Consider the following 25,518-nt stretch of genomic DNA (forward strand, 5'->3'; position numbering starts at 1 on the left):
GAGAAGATTCACGAGAATGATTCCAGGAATGAAAGGCTTACCGTATGAGGAACGTCTGGCAGTTCTTGGGCTGTATTCCCTGGCGTTCAGGAGAATAAGGGGCGATCTCATAGAAACATTCTGAATGTTAAAAGGCCTGAAAAGATTAGATATGGCAAAGTCATTTCCCATGGTAGGGGAGTCTAGGACAAGAGGGCATGATTTCAGGATTGATGAACGTCCATTTAGAACAGAGATGCGGAGAAATGACTTTAGTCAGAAGATGGTAAATCTGTGGAATATGTTCCCACAAGTGGCTGTGGAGGCCAAGTCATTGGGTGAATTTACGTCAGAGATAGATAAGTTCTTGATTAGCCAGGGCATCAAAGGGCATGGGAAGAAGGCAGGGGAGTGGGGATGACTAGATCAGCCCATAATTGAATGGCGGAGCAGTCTTTATGGGCAAAATAGCTTACTTCTGCTCCTGTATCTTATGGTCTTATGGTCATATAAACAGAATCCAGGAAATTGTAAGCCGGTGAGTCTGACATCAGTTGTGGAAAAATTATTGGAAGCTATTCTATGGGACCGGATACATGAGTATTTGGATTGATATGGACTGATTAAGGATAGTCAGCATGGTTTTGTGCATGTAGGGCACATCTAACTAATCTTATGGAGGTTATTGAGGAAGTTACTAGGAATGTTAATGAAGACAAGGCAGTGGATGTTGTCTACATGCACTTTAGTAAGGTACGTGACAAAGTACCACATGGGAGGCTGGTCGAGAAGGTTCCTTCGCTTGGCATTCAAGATGAGGCAATAAATTGGATTTGTGGAAGAAGCCAGAGTGTGGTGGTAGATGGTTGCCTCTGGAGACCTGTGACTAGCGGAGTGCCACAGGGAATGGTGCTGGGTCCATTGTTTGTTAACTTTGTCAATGATCTGGATGATAAAATGGTTAATTGGATCAGCAAATTTCTGTTGACACCAAGATTGGAGGTGTAGTGTCCAGCAAGGAAGGCTATCGTGGCTTGCAGAGCGATCTGCATCAGGTGGAAAAATTGAATGAAAAATAGGAAATAGGAAATGGAATTTAATGCAAACAAGTGTAAGGTTTTGCACTTCAGGACGAACATCCAGGGTAGGTTTTACACAGTGAATGTTAGGACACTGAGGAGTGTGGTAGAACAAAGGGATCTGGGAGTACAGATACATAATTCATTGGAAGTGGTGTCACGGGTAGATAGGATCATGAAAGCTGCTAGCAAATTGGACTTCATAAATAAATGTATTGAGTACACGAGGTGGGATGCTGTGCTCCGTGCCTGCTAATATGATGAACTGATAAGTGAGGCTTTGGGCCTGCTCCAGGCTGCTCTAGGGTTCAAACCTGCAGACTCAGTTTTGGTTTGGAATGTTGTTGTTTGCTACAATTACATGCATGCTTTGCATTTTGTTTTCTTTCTCTTGTGCACTGGATGTAGTCTTTTATTTTTTTTAAATGAGTTCTCTCGGGTTTCTTGGTTGTGGCTACCTGTGAGAAAGCTAATCTCAAGACTGTACAATAATGAATTCTTCGATAATAAATGTACTTGATTATTGAACCTGAACTTGAATGTTCTGTTGAAGTTGTCTAAGACATTAGTGAGACCTAATTTGGAGTATTGTATGCAGTTTTGGTCAGCTACTTACAGGAAAAATGTAAATTAGGTTGAAAGAGTGCAAAGAAAATTTACAAGGATGTTGCCGAGTCTGAAGGACCTGAGTTATAGGGAAAGATTGAATAGGTTAGGACTGTATTCTTTGGAATATAGAAGGTTGAGAGGAGATTTGATAGAGGTGTACTAAATTAGCAGGGGTATAGATAGGGTCGGCTGGCTGGTGGCGTAGTGGCATCAGCGCCAGACTTCGAAGCGAAGGCTCCCAAGTTTCAATCCAGCCAACTCCCTTGCAGGCTTTCGATCCATGCCGGGTTGAGCGTCAAACTAGCAACTCGGCCTTGAAAAAATAAGAAAGCCTGCTAAAAAGATGCCATCGTAACAGCATCCCGATGACACCACTCAGAGTTAAGGGCTTTCTTCTTCTTCTTCATAGATAGGGTAAATTCAAGCAGGCTCTTTCCACTAAGGTTGGGTGAAACTACAACCAGAGGTCATGGGTTGAGGTGAAAGGTGAAAAGTTTAACGGGATCACGAGGGCAAACTTCTTCACTCATAAGGTCATGAGAGAGTGGAACGAGCTGCCAGTGCAAGTGGTGCATGCGAGCTCAAATTTCAACACTTAAAAGAAGTTTGGATAGGTACTTGGATAGTAGGGATACGGAAGGCTAAGATCCTGGCGTAAGTCCATGGAAATAGGCAGTTTAAATAATTTTGGCACAGACTAGATGGGCCGAAGGGCCTGTTTATATGCTGTACTTCTCTATGACTCTCTCACTTTGCTGCAAATCCCTCATATGAAAATGCTCTGTCCCTCTGCCGTTCAACGTAATCCCAGCCTCTGATCAGTGCCTCAGTTGTGACTGAATTTCCAGCACAGCAGCTCTCCCTCTGCTCCTGTGTGGGAATATTCAGCCTGAACAATGTGTAGAAGCCTCTCGAGGGCGGCTTGAACACACAACATTCTGAAAACGCAGCTGGAAATTTCAGTTACGAGTTTCCAAAATGATTAAGATTCTTAGGATACACAGTGACTTGGCTGATTGCATTCAGAATAGGCTTGCCCATTGAGGACAGAAGGTAGTGATCGATAGGTCCTAATCTGGAGAATAGTTCGTGTCCAGTGGTGCTCAGCAGAGGGATGTAATGGGAAAGTCTGCAGTTTGTGCTACATGTAACCTGAATGAAAATGTGGATGGCTTGGTTAATGAGTGTGCAGAGGATACAAAGATTGTGGCAATGAATTCCCCAGATTCAATATCCACTTGGCTAAAGAAATTCATCCTCATATCTGTTTTAATGGCATGCAGTTGTGACCTCCGGTCGTAGATACCACAACGACAGTACATATAATCTCCATGTCCACTTTATCTTGGCCTTTCAATAATCAATAGGGTTCAAAGAGATTTTTAAGGCTCAGAGACATCAAACATTCCTCATAAATTAACCGCTTCATTCCCAGAATTATTCATGTGAACTTCCTCCGGACCCTCCCCAATGCCAGCACATCCTTTCTTAGATAAATAGCCCAAAACTGTTCACAATGCTCCACGTGGTCAGTAAGACCAATGCCTTTCAGAGCCTCAGCTTTATAACATTATTCTTATAATGGTGGCCCTATTATAGGAAGGATGTGTAGGCCTTGGCAAGGAAAGCACAGGAGCACTGTCAGGCCTGCTTTGGTTCGGTGGACTGGACTGCATTCAGGGATTCACCTTTGATTTTGGATGAGCATGCTGCAGATGTTACTGACTTCATTAAACCTGTGTGGATGAGTGTGTGCCTGCAAAAACCTGCTGTACATTCCCAAACCAAATGCCCTCGATGAACCAGGAGGTCCATCATCTGCTAAAGGCTAGATCTGTGGCATTTAAGTCTGGTGACCTAGGTCTGTACAAAAAATCCAGATATGATTTGCGGAGGGCTATTCCTAGAGCGAAGAATCAATTTCAGTTGGAGGCGACATCCAGTGAGTGTCAACTCTGGCAGGTTTGCAGGATATTAATTCCTTACAAAGCAAAACCCAATAGCATGAATCGCAGGGATACTTCACCACCAGATGAATTCAATGCCTTCTATGCCCATTTTGAAAGGGAGAATATAACTGCAGCTGTGAACATCCCTGTTGCACCTGGTGACGCTGTGATCTCTGTCTCAGAGGCCGATGTTAGGCTGTCTTGAAAGAGGGTGAACCCTCATAAGGTGGCAGAGCCAATGCAGTATCTGGTAAGGCTTTGAAAATTTGTGCCAAACAACTGGCGGGAGTATTCAAGGACAACTTCAATCTGTCACTGCTATGGTCAGAAGTTCCCACCTGCTTCAAAAAGGAAACAATTATACCAGTGCCTAAGAAGAATAATGTGAGCTGCCTTAATGACTATCGACCAGTAGCACTCACATCCACATTAATGAAATGCTTGGAGAGTTTAGTCATGGCTAGAATCAATTCTCGCCTCAGCAAGGACGTGGAGTCACTGGAATTTGCCTATTGCCACACAAGGTCTGCAGCAGATGTGACCACAATGGCTCTTCACACAGACTGAGACCACCTGATCAATACAAACACCTATGTCAGGATGCTGTTCGTTGACTATAGCTCAGCATTCCAACAGTACTGATCGATATGCCACAGAACCTAGGCCTCTGTATCTCCCTCTGCAATTAGATCCTTGACTTCCCAACAGAAAGACCATAATCTGTTCAGATTGATGATAATATCTCCTCCTCGCTGATGATCAATACTGGTGCACCTTAGCCCAATGCTCTACTCCCTCTACAACCATGACTGTGAGGCTAGGTATAGCTCAAATACCATCTATAAATTTACTGATGATACAACCATTGTTGGTAGAACCTCAGATGGAGACAAAAGGGCCTACTGGAGCGAGGTATGCTAACTAGTGGAGTGGTGTTGCAGCAACAAACTTGCTCTCAAAGTCAGCAAGAAAAAGAGCTGATTGTGGACTTCTGGAGGTGTAAGAAGAAGGAACACATACCAATCCTCATAGAGGGATTGAAAGTGGAAAGAGGGAGCAATTTCAAGTTTCTGGCTGTCAAGATCTCTGCGCATCTAACCAGGTCCCAACATATCGATGCAGCTTTGAAAAAGGCAAGACAGTGACTATATTTCATTAAGAGTTTGAAGAGATTTGGCTTGTCAGCTAAAACACTCAAAAACTTCGATAGATGTACCATGGAGAGTATTCTGACAGGCTGCATCACTGTTTAGTTTGGGGGTGCTACAGCACAGGACCGAAAGAAGCTACAGAAAGTTGTAAAAGTTCCCTCATGGTACTATCCTCGGTTGTATCCAAGACATCTTCAAGGAGCAGTGCTTCAGGAAGATAGATAGTTAGCTAGATAGATAGGAACACAGAAACATAGACAACCTACAGCAAACTACAGGCCCTTCGGCCCACAATGCTGTGGGGAACATGCCCTTACTTTGGGAATGACCTATTTTTTGAGCCCTCTATTTTTCTGAGCTCCATGTACCCATCCAGGAGTCCCTTAAAAGACCCTATTGTATCCGCCTCCACCACCACTCCCGGCAACCCATTCCACACACATCACTCTCAGCATAAAAAACTTACCACAACATCTCCTCTGTACCTACTTCCAAGCACCTTAAACCTGTGCCCTCTCATGTTAGGCATTTCAGCCCTGGGAAAAAGCCTCTGACTATCCATACAATCAATGCCTCTCATCATCTTATACACCTCTATCAGGTCAACTCTCATCCTCCGTCCTCCAAGGAGAAAAGGCCAAATTCGCTCAATCTATTCCCATAAGGCATGCTTCCCAATCCAGGCAATATTCTAGTCCATCTCCTCTGCACTCTTTCTATGGTTTCCGCATCTTTCCTGTAGCGAGGCGACCAGAACTGAGCACAGTACTCCAAGTGGGGTCTGACCAGGATCATATATAGCTGCGAAATTACCTCTCGGCTCCTAAACTCATTCCCACGGTTGATGAAGGCCAATGCACCATATGCTTTCTTAACCACAGAGTCAACCTGTGTAGCAGCTTTGAGTGTCCTATTGACTCAGATTCCAAACTTCCTCTGATCCTCTACACAGCCAAGAGTCTTACTATTAATACTACATTCTGCCATCATATTTGACCTTCCAAATTGAACCACCCATCACTTATCTGAGTAAAACTCCATCTGGCACTTCTCAGCCCAGTTTTGCATCCTATCGATATGCCGCTGTAAGCTCTGACAGCCCTCCACACTATCCACAACAGCCCCAACCTTTGTGTCATCAGCAAATTTACTAACCCATTCCTCCACTTCTTCATCCAGGTCACTTATAAAAATTACTAGGTAAAGGGGTCCCAGAACAGATTCCTGAGGCACATCACTGGTCACGGACATCCATGCAGACTATGAACCGTCCACAACCACTCTTTGCCTTCTGTGGGAAATAGAACATAGAACATAGAACATAGAACAGTACAGCACACTACAGGCCCTTTGGCCCACAATGTTGTGCCGACCCTTAAACACTGCCTCCCATATAGCCCCCCACCTTGAATTCCGAATCCACAAAGCAATGTCCACTTGGATCCCATGCCTCTCTACTTTCTCAATAAGCCTTGCATAGGGTACCTTATCAAATGCCTAACTGAAATCCATATACACTACATCTACTGCTCTACCTTCATCAATATCTTTAGTCATATCCTCAAAAAATTCAAACAGGCTCGTAAGGCACGACCTGCCTTTGACAAAGCCATACCTGACTATTCCTAATTCTATTATGCCTCACCAAACGTTCACAAATCCTGCCTATCAGGATCTTTTCCATCAACTTACCAACCACTGAGGTAAGACTCACTGGTCTATAATTTCCTGGGCTATTTCCACCCCCTTTCTTGAATATGGGAACAACGTCCACAACCCTCCAATCCTCTGGAACCTCTTCCGACTCCATTGATAATGCAAATATCATTGCCAGAGGCTTAGCATTCTCCTCCGTCATCTCCCACTGTAGCCTGGGGTACACCTCGACCGGTCCAGGTGACTTATCCAACTTGATGCTTTCCAAAAGCTCCAGCACATCCTCTTTCTTCATAGCTATATGCTCAAGATTTTTACTCGCTGTAAGTTATCCCTACAATCACCATAATCCTTACCCGTAGTGAATACTGAAGCAAAGTATTCATTAAGTACCTCTGCTATCTCCTCCGGTTCCATATGCACGTTTCCACTGCTGCACTTGATTGGTGCTGTAATCTCACATCATATTCTCTTGCTCTTCACATACTTGTAGAATGCCTTGGGGTTTTCCTTTATCCTGTGCACCAAGGCCTTCTCAAGGCCCCTTCTGGCTCTCTTAATTTCATTATTAAGCTCCTGCCTGCTAGCCTATATTCTTCTAGATCTCCATCATTACCTAGGTTTTTGAACCTTTCGTTGGCTTTTCTTTTCTCCTTGACCAGATTTACAACAGCCTTTGTACACCACGGTTCCTGTACCCTACAATCTTATCCCTGTCTCATTGGAACATACCTTGGTAGAACTCCACATAATATCCCCTGAACATTTGCCACATTTCTGCCGCACATTTCTCTGAGAACATATGTTCCCAATTTATAATAGACAGATAGATAGGTACTTTATTGACCCCAAAGGAAATTACAGTGTCGCAGTAGCATTACAAGTGCACAGGTATACAAATATTAGAAGAGAAGTAGGAAAGAATAAAAAAAATTACCTCAAACAGTCTAACAGGAGGGGGTCATCACTCCCCCGACTATAGGTTGACTCATTATACTGCCTAATGGCTGAGGCCAAGAATGACCTCATAGAGCACTCTCTGGAGCAGCTCTGTAGTCTTAGTCTATTACTGAAAGTGCTCCTCTGTTCAGTCAAGGTGGCATGCAGAAGGTGAGAAACACTATCCAGAATTGCCAAGATTTTCCATCGGGTCCTTTGTTCTACCATAGCCTCCAGTGTGTCCAGTTTGACTCCTATAATAGAGCCAGCCTTTATAATCAGTTTACTGAGCGTGTTGGCAACACACTTGTTGACACCATTGCCCCAGTACACCACCACATAGAAGATTGTACTGGTGACAACAAACTGGTAGAACATATGCAGGAGGGACCTGCATACTCCAAAGGACCTTGGTCTCCTCTGGAAGTGGAGGTGATTCTGGACCTTCCTCTACACAGCCTCTATGTCGGTGCTCCACTCGTCTGTCATACAGGTGAACCCTCAGGTACTTGTAGATCCTCACAACATCCACGTCCGCACCATCATTGGTAACAGGGAGCAGTGCAGGCTTAGTCCTCCTAAAGTCCATCACCATCTCCTTTGTCTAACTGATGTTGAGCTGCAGATGATTCAGCTTGCACCATTTGACAAGATCCTCCACCAAGGCCCTGTATTCATTCTCCCATAATCCCCTTATACACCCAACTATTGCTGAGTCAGTGAATCTTGGCAGATGACATGACTCAGTGTTATATCTAAGGTCCAAGGTAATCAGGGTAAACAGCAAGGGAACCAGTACAGTTCCCTGTGGGCCCCTAGTGCTGCTGATAACATGTCTGACACACAGCTCTTAAGCTGCACGTACTGTGGTCTGCCACTCAGGTAGTCTATTATCCAGGATACAATGGAAATGCCAATCTGAATCGAATGGAGCTTTCACCCAGCAATGAGGGCTGTATGGTATTGAGGGCACTTGAGAAATCAAACAAACATCATCCTCACACTGCTGTCCTGCTTATCCAAACGGGAGAAGGCGCTGTTCAGCAGGTAGATGACGGCATTGCAACTCCAATGTGCTCCTGGTAGGCAAACTGCAGGGGATGAAGGACTGATCTGACCAGGAGTCAGAGGTGAGCCAGGTCCGGCCTCTCTAGGATGTGTGAGGTCACGGCCACCTCCATTATTGAGGACCCCCATCACTCAAGATATGCCCTCTTCTCATTGTTACCATCAGGAAGGAGGTACTGAAGCCTGAAGGCACACACTCAGTGATTCAGGAACAGTTTCCTCCCCTCTGCCATACAATTCCTAAATGGACATTGAACCGATGCACACTACCTCACTTTTCGAAAATATATCTTATTTTTGCATTTCCACTACTTTTAATCTAGTTAGTATATATATATATATATATATATACACTTCCTGTAATTGATTTACTAATTTATTTTAAATTGTTTCTTTTTATATATATTATATGGAACTGCTGTTGCTAAGCTAACAAATTTCACGACACATGCTGGTGATAATAAACCTGATTCTGATTCTTTGGAGAGGTTGCAGAAGAGGCTTATCAGGATGCTACCTGGATTAGAGGGCTTGGGTTATGAGGGGAAGTCAGACAAACTTGGCTTCTTTTCTCTGAAGTGGTAGATCCTGAAAGGAGATTTGACAGACCTTTATAAGGTTGTCAGAGGTATAGAGTGTAGAGAGCCAGTGTCTACATTCAGTAGCAGGGGTGAAATAGCTAAAGCTAGATGGCATGCATTTCAGGTAGGAGGGGATTTAATTCAAAGGAGATAGGCTGTGCAGGTTTTGTGCACATAGAGAGGTGGCTGGAATGTGTTGCCAGGGGTGGCATTGGTTGCAAATACAGAGATATTTCAGAGACCTTTATATGGGAACATGTTGAAGTTCATGCGGGAGGTGAAGGCTGTAGTGATGGGGAGAAGCATGGTCACAGTACGACTGAAATGTTGTGATGCAAAGGGGCTGCAATCATAGATGTATTCTATTGTTTCTGTCCTATGAAATTTGCACGCTTCCCTCTCACTGTGTTAAGTTTGGTTTTGCAGTATCACCCCATCACAAGAACTCTGCAGTCACAGTAGTGAGCCTCTTTGTCCCAGTTATGGGAAAGGGACTGGAAAACCAGTAGAAAAGTTCCTCGTTCTGATTTTACTTTGCAATAATTTCTGATTCACTGCTCAATTCTGGGTGTTTTTGTGATTCTACCTCTAATGATGACTGCTGTTCAGTCCTGACCGAACGTAATCTACGGAAAAATCTCCACTAAACTTCTGAAGTTTCCATTTCTATTCCACAGAATTGTCTGTCTTTATTCAAAATCCCGACATTGAAGAGATATGGATCAGCAAGACAGCTACTGTGAAGTGCATGGTTCTCTGTACCGATCCACAGGAAATCAACATCAGTTGGTTAGTGAACGGGACGAAGTCAAGAAACCCTGTTTTCTCCGAGCAACCAGAAAGTAAAGGAATCGTAAAAATAGTGATCAGTACGATGAGTTCCAGTGTAGAGGAGTGGCTCAGCGGGGTGGAGTACAAGTGCGTCATTGAAGATTTCTCCACGTCCACTCAAATGTCAGCAAAGACAAAAAGAACCAAAGGTAGGCAAGATGACCAGCAATTAAAAGGTCAGCATTAGATAAAATGAGCAAAAATATTTTATAATACAATTGTCTGCTTGTCTCTTCCAGGAACAACAAAAAGACCTAATGTCAGATTGCTGCCTCCACCAGAGGAAGAAATCAAGTCCAACAGTGCTGCCATTCTTGAGTGTGTGGTCTCAGGATTCTACCCAGACCATATAACTGTCACCTGGGAGAAGGACAGCTCTGTGATCAGCTCCAGCACCAGTCCTACACCAACCGCTCTGGAGCAAGGGGGCACTTTCAGTGTCAGACACTTCCTGACTGTGACTTTACAGGAGTGGGAGACCGAATCAGTCTTCAGCTGTACAGTGATTCATCCCCCCTCCAACACCCGTATCAAGAAGCAAGTGAAGAATGTCCAAGGTGTTCCCTCGGACCCTATGAGAGGCAAGTGCAGAAATTGCTGGGGCTCTAGCAGAGATATTTAAAGCATCCTAAGCAACAGGACAGGCACCAGAGCATTGGAGGTTAGCCAATCCTGGTCCACTGTTTAAGAAGGGTGGTAGGTAGCAGAAAGGAAACTATAGACCTGTTAGCCTGACATTAGTGGTTGGAAAGTTGTTGGATGTCATTACGGCGTATCTGTAGGCACATGACAGAATAGGCCAAAGCCAGCATGGTTTCCTGAAATTAAAATCCTGCCTATCCGACCTACTGTAATTTTTTGAGGAAATTACAAGCAGGGTAGACAAACGAGATGCAGCAGACGTGTTATGCTTGGATTTTCAGAAGGCCTTTGACAAGGTGCCACACATGAGGCTGCTTAGCAAGATAAGAGCTAATGGAATTACAGGGGAGTTACTAGAATGGGTGGAACATTGGCTGATCGGCAGAAAACAGTGAGTGGGAATAAAGGGATCGTATTCTGGCTGGCTGACGGTTACTAGTGGAGCTCCAAAGGGGTCGGTGTTGGGACCGCTGCTTTTTACAGTGTATATCAATGATTTGGACTATGGGTTTAATGGATTTGCGGTTAAATTTGCCGATGATACAAGATAGTGGAGGACCGCGTAGTGTTGAGGAAACAGAGACCCTACAGAGAGACTGAGATAGTTTAGGTTTCGGGGAAGGGGCAAAGAAGTGGCCAATGAAATACAATGTTGGAAATTGTGTGGTCATGCACTTTGGTGGAAGAAATAAACGGGCAGGCTATTATTTAGATGGGGAGAGAATTCAAAATGCAGAGATGCAAAGGGACTTGGAAGTCCTTGTCCAGGATACCCGAAAGGTTAACCTCCAAGGGGAGTCGGTGGTGAAGAAGGTGAATGCAATGTTGGCATTCATTTCTAGAGGTATAGAATATAAGAGCAGGGATGTGATGTTGAGGCTCGATAAGGCACTCGTGAGAACACACTTAGAGTATTATGTGCAGTATTGGGCTCCTTATCTTAGAAAGTATATACTGACATTGGGGAGGGTTCAGAGAAGATTCACGAGAATGATTCCAGGAATGAAAGGCTTACCGTATGAGGAACGTTTGGCAGTTCTTGGTCCGTATTCCCTGGAGTTCAGGAGTATGAGGGGTGATCTAATAGAAACAGTCTGAATGTCAAAAGGCCTGAACAGATTAGATATGGCAAAGTCATTTCCCATGGTGGGGAAGTCTAGGACAAGAGGGCATGATTTCAGGATTGAAGGACGTCCATTTAGAACAGAGATGCAGAGAAATGACTTTTGTCAGAGGGTGGTAAATCTGTGGAATATGTTCCTACAAGTGGCTGTGGAGGCCAAGTCATTGGGTGCACTTAAGGCAGAGATAAATAAGTTCTTGATTAGCCAGGGCATCAAAGGGCATGGAGAGAAGGCAGGGGAGTGGGGATGACTGGATCAACCCATAATGGAATGACGGAGCAGACTTAATGGGCTGAATAGCCTACTTCTGCTCCTGTATCTTATGGTCTTATGGTCATATAAACAAAATCCAGGAAATTATAAACTGGTGAGTCTGACATAAGTTGTGGGAAAATTATGGGAAGGTATCCTATGGGACCGGATACATGAGTATTTGGGTTGATATGGACAGATTAAGGATAGTCAGCATGGTTTTGTGTGTGTAGGGCGCATCTAACTAATCTTATGGAGGTTATTGAGGAAGTTACTAGGAACGTTAATGAAGGCAAGGCAGTGGATGTTGTCTACATGTACTTTAGTAAGGCACTTGACAAAGTACCACATGGGAGGCTGGTCGAGAAGGTTCCTTCGCTTAGCATTCAAGATGGATCACTAAATTGGATTAGACACTGGCTTTGTGGAAGAAGCCAGAGTGTGGTGGTAGATGGTTGCTTCTGGAGACCTGTGACTAGCGGAGTGCCACAGGGAATGGTGCTGGGTCCATTGTTTGTTAACTCTGTCAATGATCTGGATGATAATGTGGTTAATTGGATCAGCAAATTTCTGTTGACACCAAGATTAGAGGTGTAGTGGACAGCAAGGAAGGCTATCATGGCTTGCAGAGCGATCTGCATCAGCTGGAAAAATTGAATGAAAAATAGGAAATGGAATTTAATGCAGACAAGTGTAAGGTTTTGCACTTCAGTAGGACCATACAGGGTAGGTTTTACACAGTGAATATTAGGGCACTGAGGAGTGTGGTAGAACAAAGGGGTTGGGAATACAGATACATAATTCATTGAAAGTGGTGTCACAGGTAGATAGGATCATGAAAGCTGCTAGCACATTGGACTTCGTAATCAGTGTATTCAGTACGCAAGATGGGATGCTGTGCTCCATGCCTGCTAATGTGATGAACTGATAAGTGAGGCTTTGGGCAACCTCCAGGCTGCTCTTGGGTTCAAACCTGCAGACTCAGTTTAGGTTTGGAATGTTGTTGTTTGCTTCAATTGCTTACATGTTTTGCATTTTTTTTCTTTCTCTTGTACACCGGATCTGGTCTTTTTTTTAAATGAGTTATTTCGGGTTTCTTGCTTTGTCGCTACCGATGAGAAAGCTAATCTCAAGACTGTACAATAATGAATTCTTTGACAATAAATGTACTTGATTATTGAACCGGAACTTGAATGTTCTGTTGAAGTTGTCTAAGACATTAGTGAGACCTAATTTGGACTATTGTGTGCAGTTTTGGTCACCTACTTACAGGAAAGATGTAAATAAGATTGAAAGAGTGCAAAGAAAATTTAAAAGTATGTTCCCGAGTCTGGAGGACCTGAGTTATAGCAATTACAGAATGGAAACAGGCCATCTCGGCCCTTATAGTCTGTATAGAGAAAGATTGAATACGTTAGGACTATATTCTTTGGAATGTAGAAGATTGAGATAAGATTTGATAGAGGTGTACTAAATTAGGAGGGGTATAGATAGGGTGGGCTGGCTAGTGGCGTTGTGGCATCAGCGCCGGACTTAGGAACAAAGGCTCCCGAGTTCAAATCCAGCCAACTCCCTTGCACGCTTTCCATCTGTGCTGGGTTGAGTGTCAAGCTAGCAACCCTGCCTCGTAATAATAAGAAAGCCTGCAAATAAAAGGCCATCATGATGGCATCCCGATGACTCCATTCGGAGTTAAGGGCTTTCTTCTTCTTCTTCTTCATAGATAGGGTAAATTCAAACATGCTCTTTCCACTGAGGTTGAGTGAGACTACAACCAGAGGTCATGGGTTGAGGGTGAAAGGTGAAAAGTTTAACAGGAACATGAGGGGAAATTTCTTCACTCAGAGGGTCATAAGAGTGTGTAATGAGCTGCCAGTGCAAGTGGTGCATGCGAGGTTGATTTCAACACTTAAAAGAAGTTTGGATAGGTTCTTGGACAGTAGGGATATGGAGGGCTAAAATCCTGGTGCAGGTCAATGGAAATAGGCATTTTAATAATATTGGCATGGACTAGATGGGCCGAAGGGTCTGTTTATATGCTGTACTTCTCTATGACTCTATCACTTTGCTGCAAATCCCTCATATGAAAATGCTCTCTCCCTCCGCCTTTCAACGTAATCCCAGCCTCTGATTAGTGCCTCAGTTGTGACTAAATTTCCAGCAGAGCAGCTCTCCCTCTGCTCCTGTGTGGGAATACTCAGCCTGGACAATGTGTAGAAGCCTCTCGAGGGCGGCTTGAATACACAACATTTTGACAATGCAGCTGGAAATTTCAGTTACATGCTTCCAAAATGATTAAGATTCTTAGGAGCCACAGTGACTTGGCTGATTGCATTCAGAATAGGCTTGCCCATTGAGGACAGAAGGTAGTGATCGATAGGTCCTAACCTGGAGAATAGTTCGTGTCCAGTGGTGCTCAGCAGAAGAATGTAATGGGAAAGTTTGCAGTTTGTGCTACATGTAACCTGAGTGAAGATGTGGATGGCTTGGTTAATGAGTGTGCAGAGGATACAAAGATTGTGGCAATGAATTCCCCAGATTCAATATCCGTTTGGCGAAAGAAATTCATCCTCATATCTGTTTTAACGGCATGCAGTTGTGACCTCTGGTCCTAGATACCACCACGACAGGAGATATCATCTCCATGTCCACTTTATAGAAACATAGAAACATAGAAAATAGGTGCAGGAGTAGGCCATTCGACCCTTCGAGCCTGCACCGCCATTTATTATGATCATGGCTGATCATCCAACTCAGAACCCAGCCTTCCCTCCATACCCCCTGACCCCTGTAGCCACAAGGGCCATATCTAACTTCCTTTTAAACATAGCTAATGAACTGGCCTCAACAGTTTGCTGTGGCAGAGAATTCCACAGATTCACCACTCTCTGTGTGAAGAAGTTTTTCCTAACCTCGGTCCTAAAAGGCTTCCCCTCTATCCTCAAACTGTGACCCCTCGTTCTAGACCTCCCCAACATCGGGAACAATCTTCCCGCATCTAGCCTGTCCAATCCCTTTAGGATCTTATACGTTTCAATCAGATCCCCCCTCAATCTTCTAAATTCCAACGAGTACAAGCCCAGTTCATCCAGTCTTTCTTCATATGAAAGACCTGCCATCCCAGGAATCAATCTGGTGAACCTTCTTTGTACTCCCTCTATGGCAAAGATGTCTTTCCTCAGATTAGGGGACCAAAACTGCACACAATACTCCAGGTGTGGTCTCACCAAGGCCTTGTACAACTGCAGTAGTACCTCCCTGCTCCTGTACTCGAATCCTCTCGCTATAAATGCCAGCATACCGTTCGCCTTTTTCACCGCCTGCTGTACCTGCATGCCCACTTTCAATGACTGGTGTATAATGACACCCAGGTCTCGTTGCACCTCCCCTTTTCCTAATCGGCCACCATTCAGATAATAATCTGTTTTCCTATTTTTGCCACCAAAGTGGATAACTTCACATTTATCCACATTAAATTGCATCTGCCATGAGTTTGCCCACTCACCCAACCTATCCAAGTCACCCTGCATCCTCTTAGCATCCTCCTCACTGCTAACACTGCCACCCAGCTTCGTGTCATCCGCAAACTTGGAGATGCTGCATTTAATTCCCTCATCCAAGTCATTAATATATATTGTAAACAACTGGGGTCCCAGCACTGAGCCTTGCGGTACCCCACTAGTCACCGCCTGCCATTCTGAAAAGGTCCCATTTATTCCCACTCTTTGCTTCCTGTCTGCTAACCAATTCTCCACCCACACCAATACCTTACCCCCAATACCGTGTGCTTTAAGTTTGCACACTAATCTCCTGTGTGGGACCTTGTCAAAAGCCTTTTGAAAATCCAAATATACCACATCCACAGGTTCTCCCCTATCCACTCTATCTTGGCCTTTCAATAATCAATAGGGTTCAAAGAGATTTTTAAACTACAGCGAGTAAAGGCTCAGAGACATCAAACATTCCTCATAAATTAACTGCTTCATTCCCAGAATTATTCATGTGAACTTCCTCTGAACACTCCCCAATGCCAGCACATCCTTTCTTAGATAAATAGCCCAAAACTGTTCACAATGCTCCACGTGGTCAGTAAGACCAATGCCTTTCAGAGCCTCAGCTTTATAACATTATTCTTATAATGGTGGCCCTATTATAGGAAGGATGTGTAGGCCTTGGCAAGGAAAGCACAGGAGCACTGTCAGGCCTGCTTTGATTCGGTGGACTGGACTGCATTCAGGGATTCACCTTTGATTTTGGATGAGCATGCTACAGATGTTACTGACTTCATTAAACCTGTGTGGATGAGTGTGTGCCTGCAAAAACCTGCTGTAGATTCCCAAACCAAAAGCCCTCGATGAACCAGGAGGTCCATCATCTGCTGAAGGCTAGATCTGTGGCATTTAAATTCGGTGACCTAGGTCTGTACAAAAAATCCAGATGTGATTTGCGGAGGGCTATTCCTAGAGCGAAGAATCAATTTCAGTTGGAGGCGACATCCAGTGAGTGTCAACTCTGGCAGGTTTGCAGGATATTAATTCCTACAAAGCAAAACCCAATAGCATGAATCGCGGGGATACTTCACTACCAGATGAATTCAATGCCTTCTATGCCCATTTTGAAAGGGAGAATATAACTGCAGCTGTGAACATCCCTGTTGCACCTGGTGACCCCGTGATCTCTGTCTCAGAGACCGATGTCAGGCTGTCTTGAACAAGGGTGAACCCTCGTAAGGTGGCAGACCCCAATGGAGTATTTGGTAAGGCTCTGAAAATTTGTGCCAAACAACTGGCGGGAGTATTCAAGGACAACTTCAATCTCTCACTGCTATGGTTGGAAGTTCCCACCCGCTTCAAAAAGGAAACAATTATACCAGTGCCTAAGAAGAATAGTGTGAGCTGCCTTAATGACTATCGACCAGTAGCACTCACATCCACATTAATGAAATGCTTGGAGAGTTTAGTCACGGCTAGAATCAATTCTCGCCTCAGCAAGGACGTGGAGTCACTGGAATTTCCCTACTGCCACACAAGGTCTGCAGCAGATGTGACCACAATGGCTCTTCACACAGACTGAGACCACCTGATCAATACAAACACCTATGTCAGGATGCTGTTCGTTGACTATAGCTCAGCATTCCGACAGTACGGATCGATAAGCCACAGAACCTAGGCCTCTGTATCTCCCTCTGCAATTAGATCCTTGACTTCCCAACAGGAAGACCACAAACTGTTCAGATTGATGATAATATTTCCTCCTCGCTGACGATCAACACTGGTGCATCTTAGCTCATTGCTCTATTCCCTCTACAACCATGACTGTGAGGCTAGGTATAGCTCAAATACCATCTATAAATTTGCTGATGATACAACCATTGTTGGTAAAATCTCAGATGAAGACAAGAGGGCCTACAGGAGCGAGGTATGCCAACTAGTAGAGTGGTGTTGCAGCAACAAACTTGCTCTCAAAGTCAGCGAGACAAAAGAGCTGATTGTGCACTTCAGGAAGGGTACAAAGATGGAAAACATACCAATCCTCATCGGGTGATTGAAAGTGGAAAGAGCAAGCAATTTCAGGTTGCTGGGTTTCAAGATCTCTGAGGATCTAACCTGGTCCCAACACATTGATGAAGCTACGTAAAAGGCAAGACAGTGACTATATTTCATTAAGAATTTGATGAGATTTGGCTTGTCAGTTAAAACACTGCAAAACTTCGATGGATGTACCATGGAGAGTATTCTGACAGACTACATCACTGTTTGGTATGGGGGTGCTACTGCACAGGACTGAAAGAAGCTACAGAAAGTTGTAAAAGTAGTCACCTCCATCATGGTACTAGCCTCTGTAGTATCCAAGACATCTTCAAGGAGCAGTGCCTCAGGAAGATAGCTAGTTAGATAGATTGGTAGAAACATTGAAACATAGACAACCTATAGCACAATACGGGCCCTTTGGCACACAATGCTGTGCAGAACATGGCCTTACTTTAATTACCTTAGCTTAACCATAGCCCTCTATTTTTCTAAGCTCTGTCTACCTGTCCAGGAGTCTCCTAAAAGACTCTATTGTCTCCGACTCCACCACCGTAACCGGCAGCCCATTCCACGCACTCATCACTCTCAGCATAAAAAACTTACCCCAACATGTCCTCTGTACCTAATTTCAAGTAGCTTAAATCTGTTCCCTCTTATGTTAGGCATTTCAGCTCTGGGAAAAAGCCTCTGACAATCCACACGATCAATGCCTATCATCATCTTATACACCTCTGTCAGGTCACCTCTCATCTTCCATCGCTCCAAGGAGAAAAGACCAAATTCACTCAATCTATTCTCATAAGGAATGCTCCCCAACCCTGGCAACATCCTTGTAAATCTCCTCTGCACCCTTTCTATGGATTCCACATCTTTCCTGTAGTGAGGTGACCAGAACTGAGCACAGTACTCCATGTAGAGTCCAACCAGGATCCTATATAGCTGCAAAATGACCTCATGGTTCCTAAACTCAATCCCACAGTTGATGAAGGCCAATGCACCGTATGCCTCCTTAACCACAGAGTCAACCTGCATAGTATCTTTCAGTGTCCTATGGACTCGGACCCGAAGATCCATCTGATTTCCACACCGCCAAGTCTTAACATTAATACTATATTCTGCCATCATATCTGACCTATCAAAATGAAGCACCTTGTACTTATCTGCGTTGAACGCCATCTGCCACTTCTCAGCCACGTTTTGCATCCTATTGATGTCCCGCTGTAAACGCTGACAGCCCTCCACACTATCCACAACACCCCCAACCTTTGTGTCATCAGCAAATTTACTTACCCATCCCTCCACTTCTTTATCCAGGTCATTTATAAATATTGCAAAGAAAAGGGGTCCCAGAACAAATCCCTGAGGCACATCACTAGTCACCGACATCCATGCAGACTATGAACCATCTACAACCACTCTTTGCCTTCTGCGGGCAAGCCAATTCTGAATCCACAAAGCAATGTCCCCTTGGATCCCATGCCTCCCTATTTTCCCAATAAACCTTGCATGGTGCACCTTATCAAATGCCTTGCTGAAATCCATATACACTACATCTACTGCTCTACCTTCATCAGTATGTTTAGTCACATCCTCAAAAAATTCAATTAGGCTCGTAAGGCACTACCTGCCTTTGAAAAAGCCATACTGACTATTCCTAATATCATGCCTCTCCAAATGTTCATCAATCCTGCCTCTCAGGATCATTTTCCATCAACTTACCAACCATTGAAGTAAGATTCACTGGTCTATAATTTCCTGGGCTATCTCCACTCCCTTTCTTGAATAAGGGAACAACATTCACAACCCTCCAATCCTCTGGAACCTCTCCTGACTCAATTGATAATGCAAGGATCATCACCAGAGCCTCAGACATTACCTCCCATAGCAGCCTGGGGTACATCTTGTCCAGTCCAGGTGACTTATCCAACTTGATGCTTTCAAGAGCTCCAGCACATCCTCTTTCATAATATCTACATGCTCAAGCTTCTTAGTGGCTGTAAGTCATCCCTACAATCACCATAATCCTTTCCCGTAGTGAATACTAAAGCAAACTATTCATTAAGTACCTCTTCTATCTCCTCCGGTTCCATATGCACGTTTCCACTGTCGCACTTGATTGGTGCTATAATCTCACTTCTTATCCTCTTGCTCTTCACATACTTGTAGAATGCCATGGGGTTTTCCTTAATCGTGTCCACCAAGGCCTTCTCATGGCCCCTTCTGGCTCTCCTAGTTTCATTATTAAGCTCCTTCCTGCTAGCCTTATAATCTTCTAGATCTCTATCACTACCTAGTTCTTTGAACCTTTTGTAAGCTTTTCTTTTCTTCTGGACCAAATTTTCAACAGCCTTTGTACACCACAGTTCTTGTACCCTACTATCCTTTCCCTGTCTCATTGGAACATTCCTACGCAGAACTCCACTCAAATATCCCCTGAACATTTGCCACATTTCTGCCGTACACTTCTCTGAGAATATCTGTTCCCCATTTATGATAGATAGATAGATAGATAGATACTTTATTGACCCCAAAAGAAATTACATTGTCACAGTAGCTTAACAAGCGCACAGATATAAAAATATTAAAAGAGAAGTTGGAGAGAATAAAAATATAATTTAACTGAAACAGTCTAACAGGAGGGGGGGTCATCACTCCCCTGGCTATAGGTTGACATTATATTGCCTAATGGCTGAGGCCAAGAATGACCTCATAGAGCACTCTTTGGAGCAGCTCTGTTGTCTTAGTCTATTACTGAAAGCGCTCCTCTGTTCAGTCAAGGTTACATGCAGAGGTTGAGAAACACTATCCAGAATTGCCAGGATTTTCCGTCGGGTCCTTTGTTCTACCATAACCTCCACTGTGTCCAGTTTGACTCCTATAATAGAGCCAGCCTTTATAATCAGTTTACTGAGCCTGTTGGCAACACATTTGTTGATGCCATAGCCCCAGTACACCACCACATAGAAGATTGTACTGGTGACAACAAACTGGTAGAACACATGCAGGAGGGACCTGCATACTCCAAAGGACCTTGGTCTCCTCTGGAAGTAGAGGTGACTCTGGCCCTTCTTCTACACAGCCTCTATGTCGGTACTCCACTCGTCCGTCATCCAGGTGCACCCTCAGGTACTTGTAGATCCTCACAACATCCACGTCCGCACCATCATTGGTAACAGGGAGCAGTGCAGGCTTAGTCCTCCTGAAGTCCATCACCATCTCTTTCGCTAACAGATGTTGAGCTGCAGATGATTCAGCTTGCACCATTTGACAAGGTCCTCCACCAAGGCCCTGTACTCATTCTCCCACAATCCCTTTATACACCCAACTATTGCTGAGTCAGAGAATTTTGGCAGATGACATAACTCAGTGTTATATCTAATGTCCAAGGTAAACAGGGTAAACAGGAAGCCAATACAGTTCCCTGTGGGCCCCTAGTGCTGCTTATAACTATGTCTGACACACAGCTCTGAGGCTGCACGTACTGTGGTCTGCCACTCAGGTAGTCTATTATCCAGGATACAATGGAAATGCCAATCTGAATTGAATGAAGCTTTTTACCCAGCAATGAGGGCTGTATGGTATTGAGGGCACTTGAGAAATCAAACAAACATGCCCTGCTTATCCAAACGGGAGAAGGCACTGTTCAGCAGGTAGATGACAGCATTGTCAACTTCAGTGTGCTCCTGGTAGGCAAACTGCAGGGGATGAAGGACTGATCTGACCAGGAGTCAGAGGTGAGCCAGGTCCGGCCTCTCTAGGATGTGTGAGGTCACGGCCACCTCCATTATTAAGGACACCCATCACTCAAGATATGCCCTCTTCTCATTGTTACCGTCAGGAAGGAGGTACTGAAGCCTGAAGGCACATTATCATTGATTCAGGAACAGCTTCTTCCCCTCTGCCATACAATTCCTAAATGGACATTGAACCCATGCACACTACCTCACTTTTTGAAAGTAGATATTATTTTTGTATTTGCACAACTTTTAATCTAGTTAGTATACACACACACACACAGATATATATATATAGAGAGAGAGAGAGAGAGAGAGAGAGAGGGAGAGAGAGAGAACATATATATATATTTACTGCAATTGATTTACTAATTTATTTTAAATTGTTTCTTTTTATATATATTGTATGGAACTGCTGTTGCTAAGCTAACAAATTTCACTACACATGCTGCTGATAATAAACCTGATTCTGATTCTTTGGAGAGGTTGCAGAAGAGGCTTATCAGGATGCTACCTGGATTAGAGGGCTCGGTCTATGAGGGGAAGTCAAACAAACTTGGCTTCTTTTCTCTGAAGTGGTAGATTCTGAAAGAAGATTTGACAGACCTTTATAAGATTGTCAGAGGTATATAGTGCAGAGAGCCAGTGTCTACAGTCTGTAGCAGGGTTGAAATATCTAAAGCTAGATGGCATGCATTTAGGAGGGGAGGGGATTTAATTCAAAGGAGATGGGCAGGGCAGGTTTTGTGCACACACAGTGGTGGCCAGAATGTGTTGCCAAGGATGGCAGTGGTTGCAAATAGAGATATTTCAGAGACTTTTATATGGGAACATGTTGAAGTTCATGCGGGAGGTGAAGGCTGTAGAGATGGGGAGAGGCGTGGTCACAGTACAAATGAAATGTTGTGATGCAAAGGGTCTGCAATCATAATTGTATTGTATTGTTTCTGTCCTATGTAATTTGCATGCTTCCCTCTCACTGTGCTAAGTTTGGTTTTGCAGTATCACACCATCACAAGAATTCTGCAGTCCCAGCGGTGAGCCTCTTTGTCCCAGTTATGGGAAAGGGACTGGAAAACCAGTAGAAAGGTTCCTCATTCTGATTTTACTTTGCAATATATTCTGACTCACTGCTTAAATCTGGGTGCTTTTGTGATTCTATCTCTAATGATGACTGCTGTTCAGTCCTGACCAAATGTAATCAACAGAAAAGTCTCCACTAACGTTCTGAAGTTTCCATTTCTATTCCACAGAATTGTCTGTCTTTATTCAAAATCCCGACATTGAAGAGATATGGATCAGCAAGACAGCTACTGTGAAGTGCATAGTTCTCTGTACCGATCCACAGGAAATCAACATCAGTTGGTTAGTGAACGGGATGAAGTCAAGAAACGCTGTTTTCTCCGAGCAACCAGAAAGTAAAGGAATCGTAAAAATAGTGATCAGTACAATGAATTCCAGTGCAGAGGAGTGGCTCAGCGGGGTGGAGTACAAGTGCGTCATTCAGGATTTGTCCACGTCCACTCAAATGTCAGCAAAGACAAAAAGTACCAAAGGTAGGCAAGATGACCAGGAATTAAAAGGTCAACATCAGATAAAATGAGCAAAAATATTTTATAGTACTATTGTCTGCTTGTCTCTTCCAGGAACAACAAAAAGACCTAATGTCAGATTGCTGCCTCCACCAGAGGAAGAAATCAAATCCAACAGTACTGCCGTTCTTGAGTGTGTGGTCTCAGGATTCTACCCAGACCATATAACTGTCACCTGGGAGAAGGACAGCTCTGTGATCAGCTCCAGCACCAGTCCTACACCAACCGCTCTGGAGCAAGGGGGCACTTTCAGTGTCAGACACTTCCTGACCTTGAGTTTACAGGAGTGGGAGACCGAATCAGTCTTCAGCTGTACAGTGATTCATCCCCCCTCCAACACCCGTATCAAGAAGCAAGTGAAGAATGTCCAAGGTGTTCCCTCGGACCCTACGAAAGGCAAGTGCAGAAATTTCTGGGGCTCTAGCAGAGATATTTAAAGCATCCTAAGGAACAGGACAGGCACCAGAGCATTGGAGGATAGTCAATCCTGGTCCACTGTTTAAGAAGGGGGGTAGGTAGCAGAAAGGAAACTATAGACCTGTTAGCCTGACATTAGTGGCTCGAAAGTTGTTGGATGTCATTACAGAGTACCTGCAGGCAAATGATAGAACAGGCCAAAGCCAGCATGGTTTCCCAAATTTAAAATCCTGCCTGTCTAACCTACTGTAATTTTTTGAGGAAATTACAAGCAGGGTAGACAAACGAGATGCAGTAGACGTGATATGCTAGGATTTTCAGAAGGCCTTTGACAAGGTGCCACACATGAGGCTGTTTAGCAAGATAAAACCTAATGGAATTACAGGGGAATTACTGGAATGGGTGGAACATTGGCTGATCGGCAGAAAACAGTGAGTGGGAATAAAGGGATCGTATTCTGGCTGGCTGACGGTTACTAGTGGAGCTCCAAAGGTGTCGGTGTTGGGACTGCTGCTTTTTACAATGTTTGTCAATGACTTGGACTATGGGTTTAATGGATTTGTGGCTAAATTTGCCGATGATACAAGATAGTGGAGGACTGGGTAGTGTTGAGGAAACAGAGAGCCTGCAGAGAGACTTAGATAGTTTAGGTTTAGGGGAATGGGCAAAGAAGTGGCCAATGAAATACAATGTTGGAAATTGTATGGTCATGCACTTTGGTGGAAGAAATAAACGGGCAGGCTATCATTTAGACGCGGAGAGAATTCAAAATGCAGAGATGTAAAGGGACTTGGCAGTCCTTGTGCAGGATACCCGAAAGGTTAACCTACAGGGTGAATCGGTGGTGAGGAAGGCAAATGCAATGTTGGCATTCATTTCTAGAGGTATAGAATATAAGAGCAGGGATGTGATGTCCAGGCTCTATAAGGCACGCATGAGACCACACTTAGAGTATTGTGTGCCGTATTGGGCTCCTTATCTTAGAAAGTATATACTGACATTGGGGAGGGTTCAGAAAGATTCACGAGAATGATTCCAGGAATGAAAGGCTTACCGTATGAGGAATGTCTGGCAGTTCTTGGGCTGTATTCCCTGGCGTTCAGGAGAATGAGAGGCGATCTCATAGAAACATTCTGAATATTAAAAGGCCTGAACAGATTAGATATGGCAAAATCATTTCCCATGGTAGGGGAGTCTAGGACAAGAGGACATGATTTCAGGATTAAAGGACGTCCATTTAGAACAGAGATGCTGAGAAATTACTTTATTCAGAGGGTGGTAAATCTGTGGAATATGTTCCCACGAGTGGCTGTGGAGGTGAAGTCATTGGGTGCATTTAAGGCAGAGATAAATAAGTTCTTGATTAACCAGGGCATCAAAGGGCATGGAGAGAAGGCAGGGGAGTGGGGATGACTGGATCAACCCATAATGGAATGACGGAGCAGACTTAATGGGCCGAATAGCCTACTTCTGCTCTTGTATCTTATGGTTTTATGGTCATATAAACAGAAACCAGGAAATTATAAGCCGGTGAGTCTGACATAAGTTGTGGGAAAATTATGGGAAGTATCCTATGGGACCGGATACATGAGTATTTGGGTTGATATAGACTGATTAAGGATAGTCAGCATGGTTTTGTGTGTGTAGGGCACATCTAACCGATCTTATGGAGGTTATTGAGGAAGTTACTAGGAACGTCAATGAAGGCAAGGCAGTGGATGTTGTCTACATGCACTTTAGTAAGGCACTTGACAAAGTACTGCATGAGAAGCTGGTCGAGAAGGTTCCTTCGCTTGGCATTCAAGATGAGGCAATAAATTGGATTTGTGGAAGAAGCCAGAGTGTGGTGGTAGATGGTTGCCTCTGGAGACCTGTGACTAGCAGGGCGCCACAGGGAATGGTGCTGGGTCCATTGTTTGTTAACTCTGTCAATGATCTGGATGATAATGTGGTTAATTGGATCAGCAAATTTCTGTTGACACCAAGATTGGAGGTGTAGTGGACAACAAGGAAGGCTAGCATGGCTTGCAGAGGGATCTGCATCAGCTGGAAAAATTGAATGAAAATTAGGAAATGGAATTTAACGCAGACAAGTGTAAGGTTTTGCACTTCAGTAGGACCATCCAGGGTAGGTTTCACACAGTGAATGTTAGGGCACTGAGGAGTGTGGTAGAACAAAGGGGTTGGGAATACAGATACATAATTCATTGAAAGTGGTGTCACAGGTAGATAGGATCATGAAAGCTGCTAGCACATTGGACTTCATAAATCAATGTATTGAGTACACGAGATAGGATGTTGTGCTCCGTACTTGCTAATATGATGAACTGCTTTGGGCAACCTCCAGGCTGCTCCTGGGTTCATACCTGCAGACTCAGTTTAGG

At 44.1% G+C, this 25,518-nt stretch overlaps 1 protein-coding gene across 1 annotated transcript in view; it reads left to right on the top strand.

Annotated features, from left to right (window-relative positions):
* The window catches only part of LOC134352736 (immunoglobulin mu heavy chain-like), a 66,352-nt gene that overhangs the window by 34,653 nt on the left and 6,181 nt on the right, over positions 1-25,518 (top strand). The window contains exons 8-11 of the mRNA XM_063060132.1: positions 9,689-9,991; positions 10,082-10,423; positions 22,379-22,681; positions 22,772-23,113. Of these exons, the coding sequence (XP_062916202.1) occupies positions 9,689-9,991; positions 10,082-10,423; positions 22,379-22,681; positions 22,772-23,113 (1,290 nt within the window). The remainder of the gene's footprint in view (positions 1-9,688; positions 9,992-10,081; positions 10,424-22,378; positions 22,682-22,771; positions 23,114-25,518) is intronic.

Source organism: Mobula hypostoma, chromosome 10, assembly GCF_963921235.1.
Source record: "Mobula hypostoma chromosome 10, sMobHyp1.1, whole genome shotgun sequence".
In the NCBI taxonomy this organism is placed as follows: Eukaryota; Metazoa; Chordata; class Chondrichthyes; order Myliobatiformes; family Myliobatidae; genus Mobula; species Mobula hypostoma.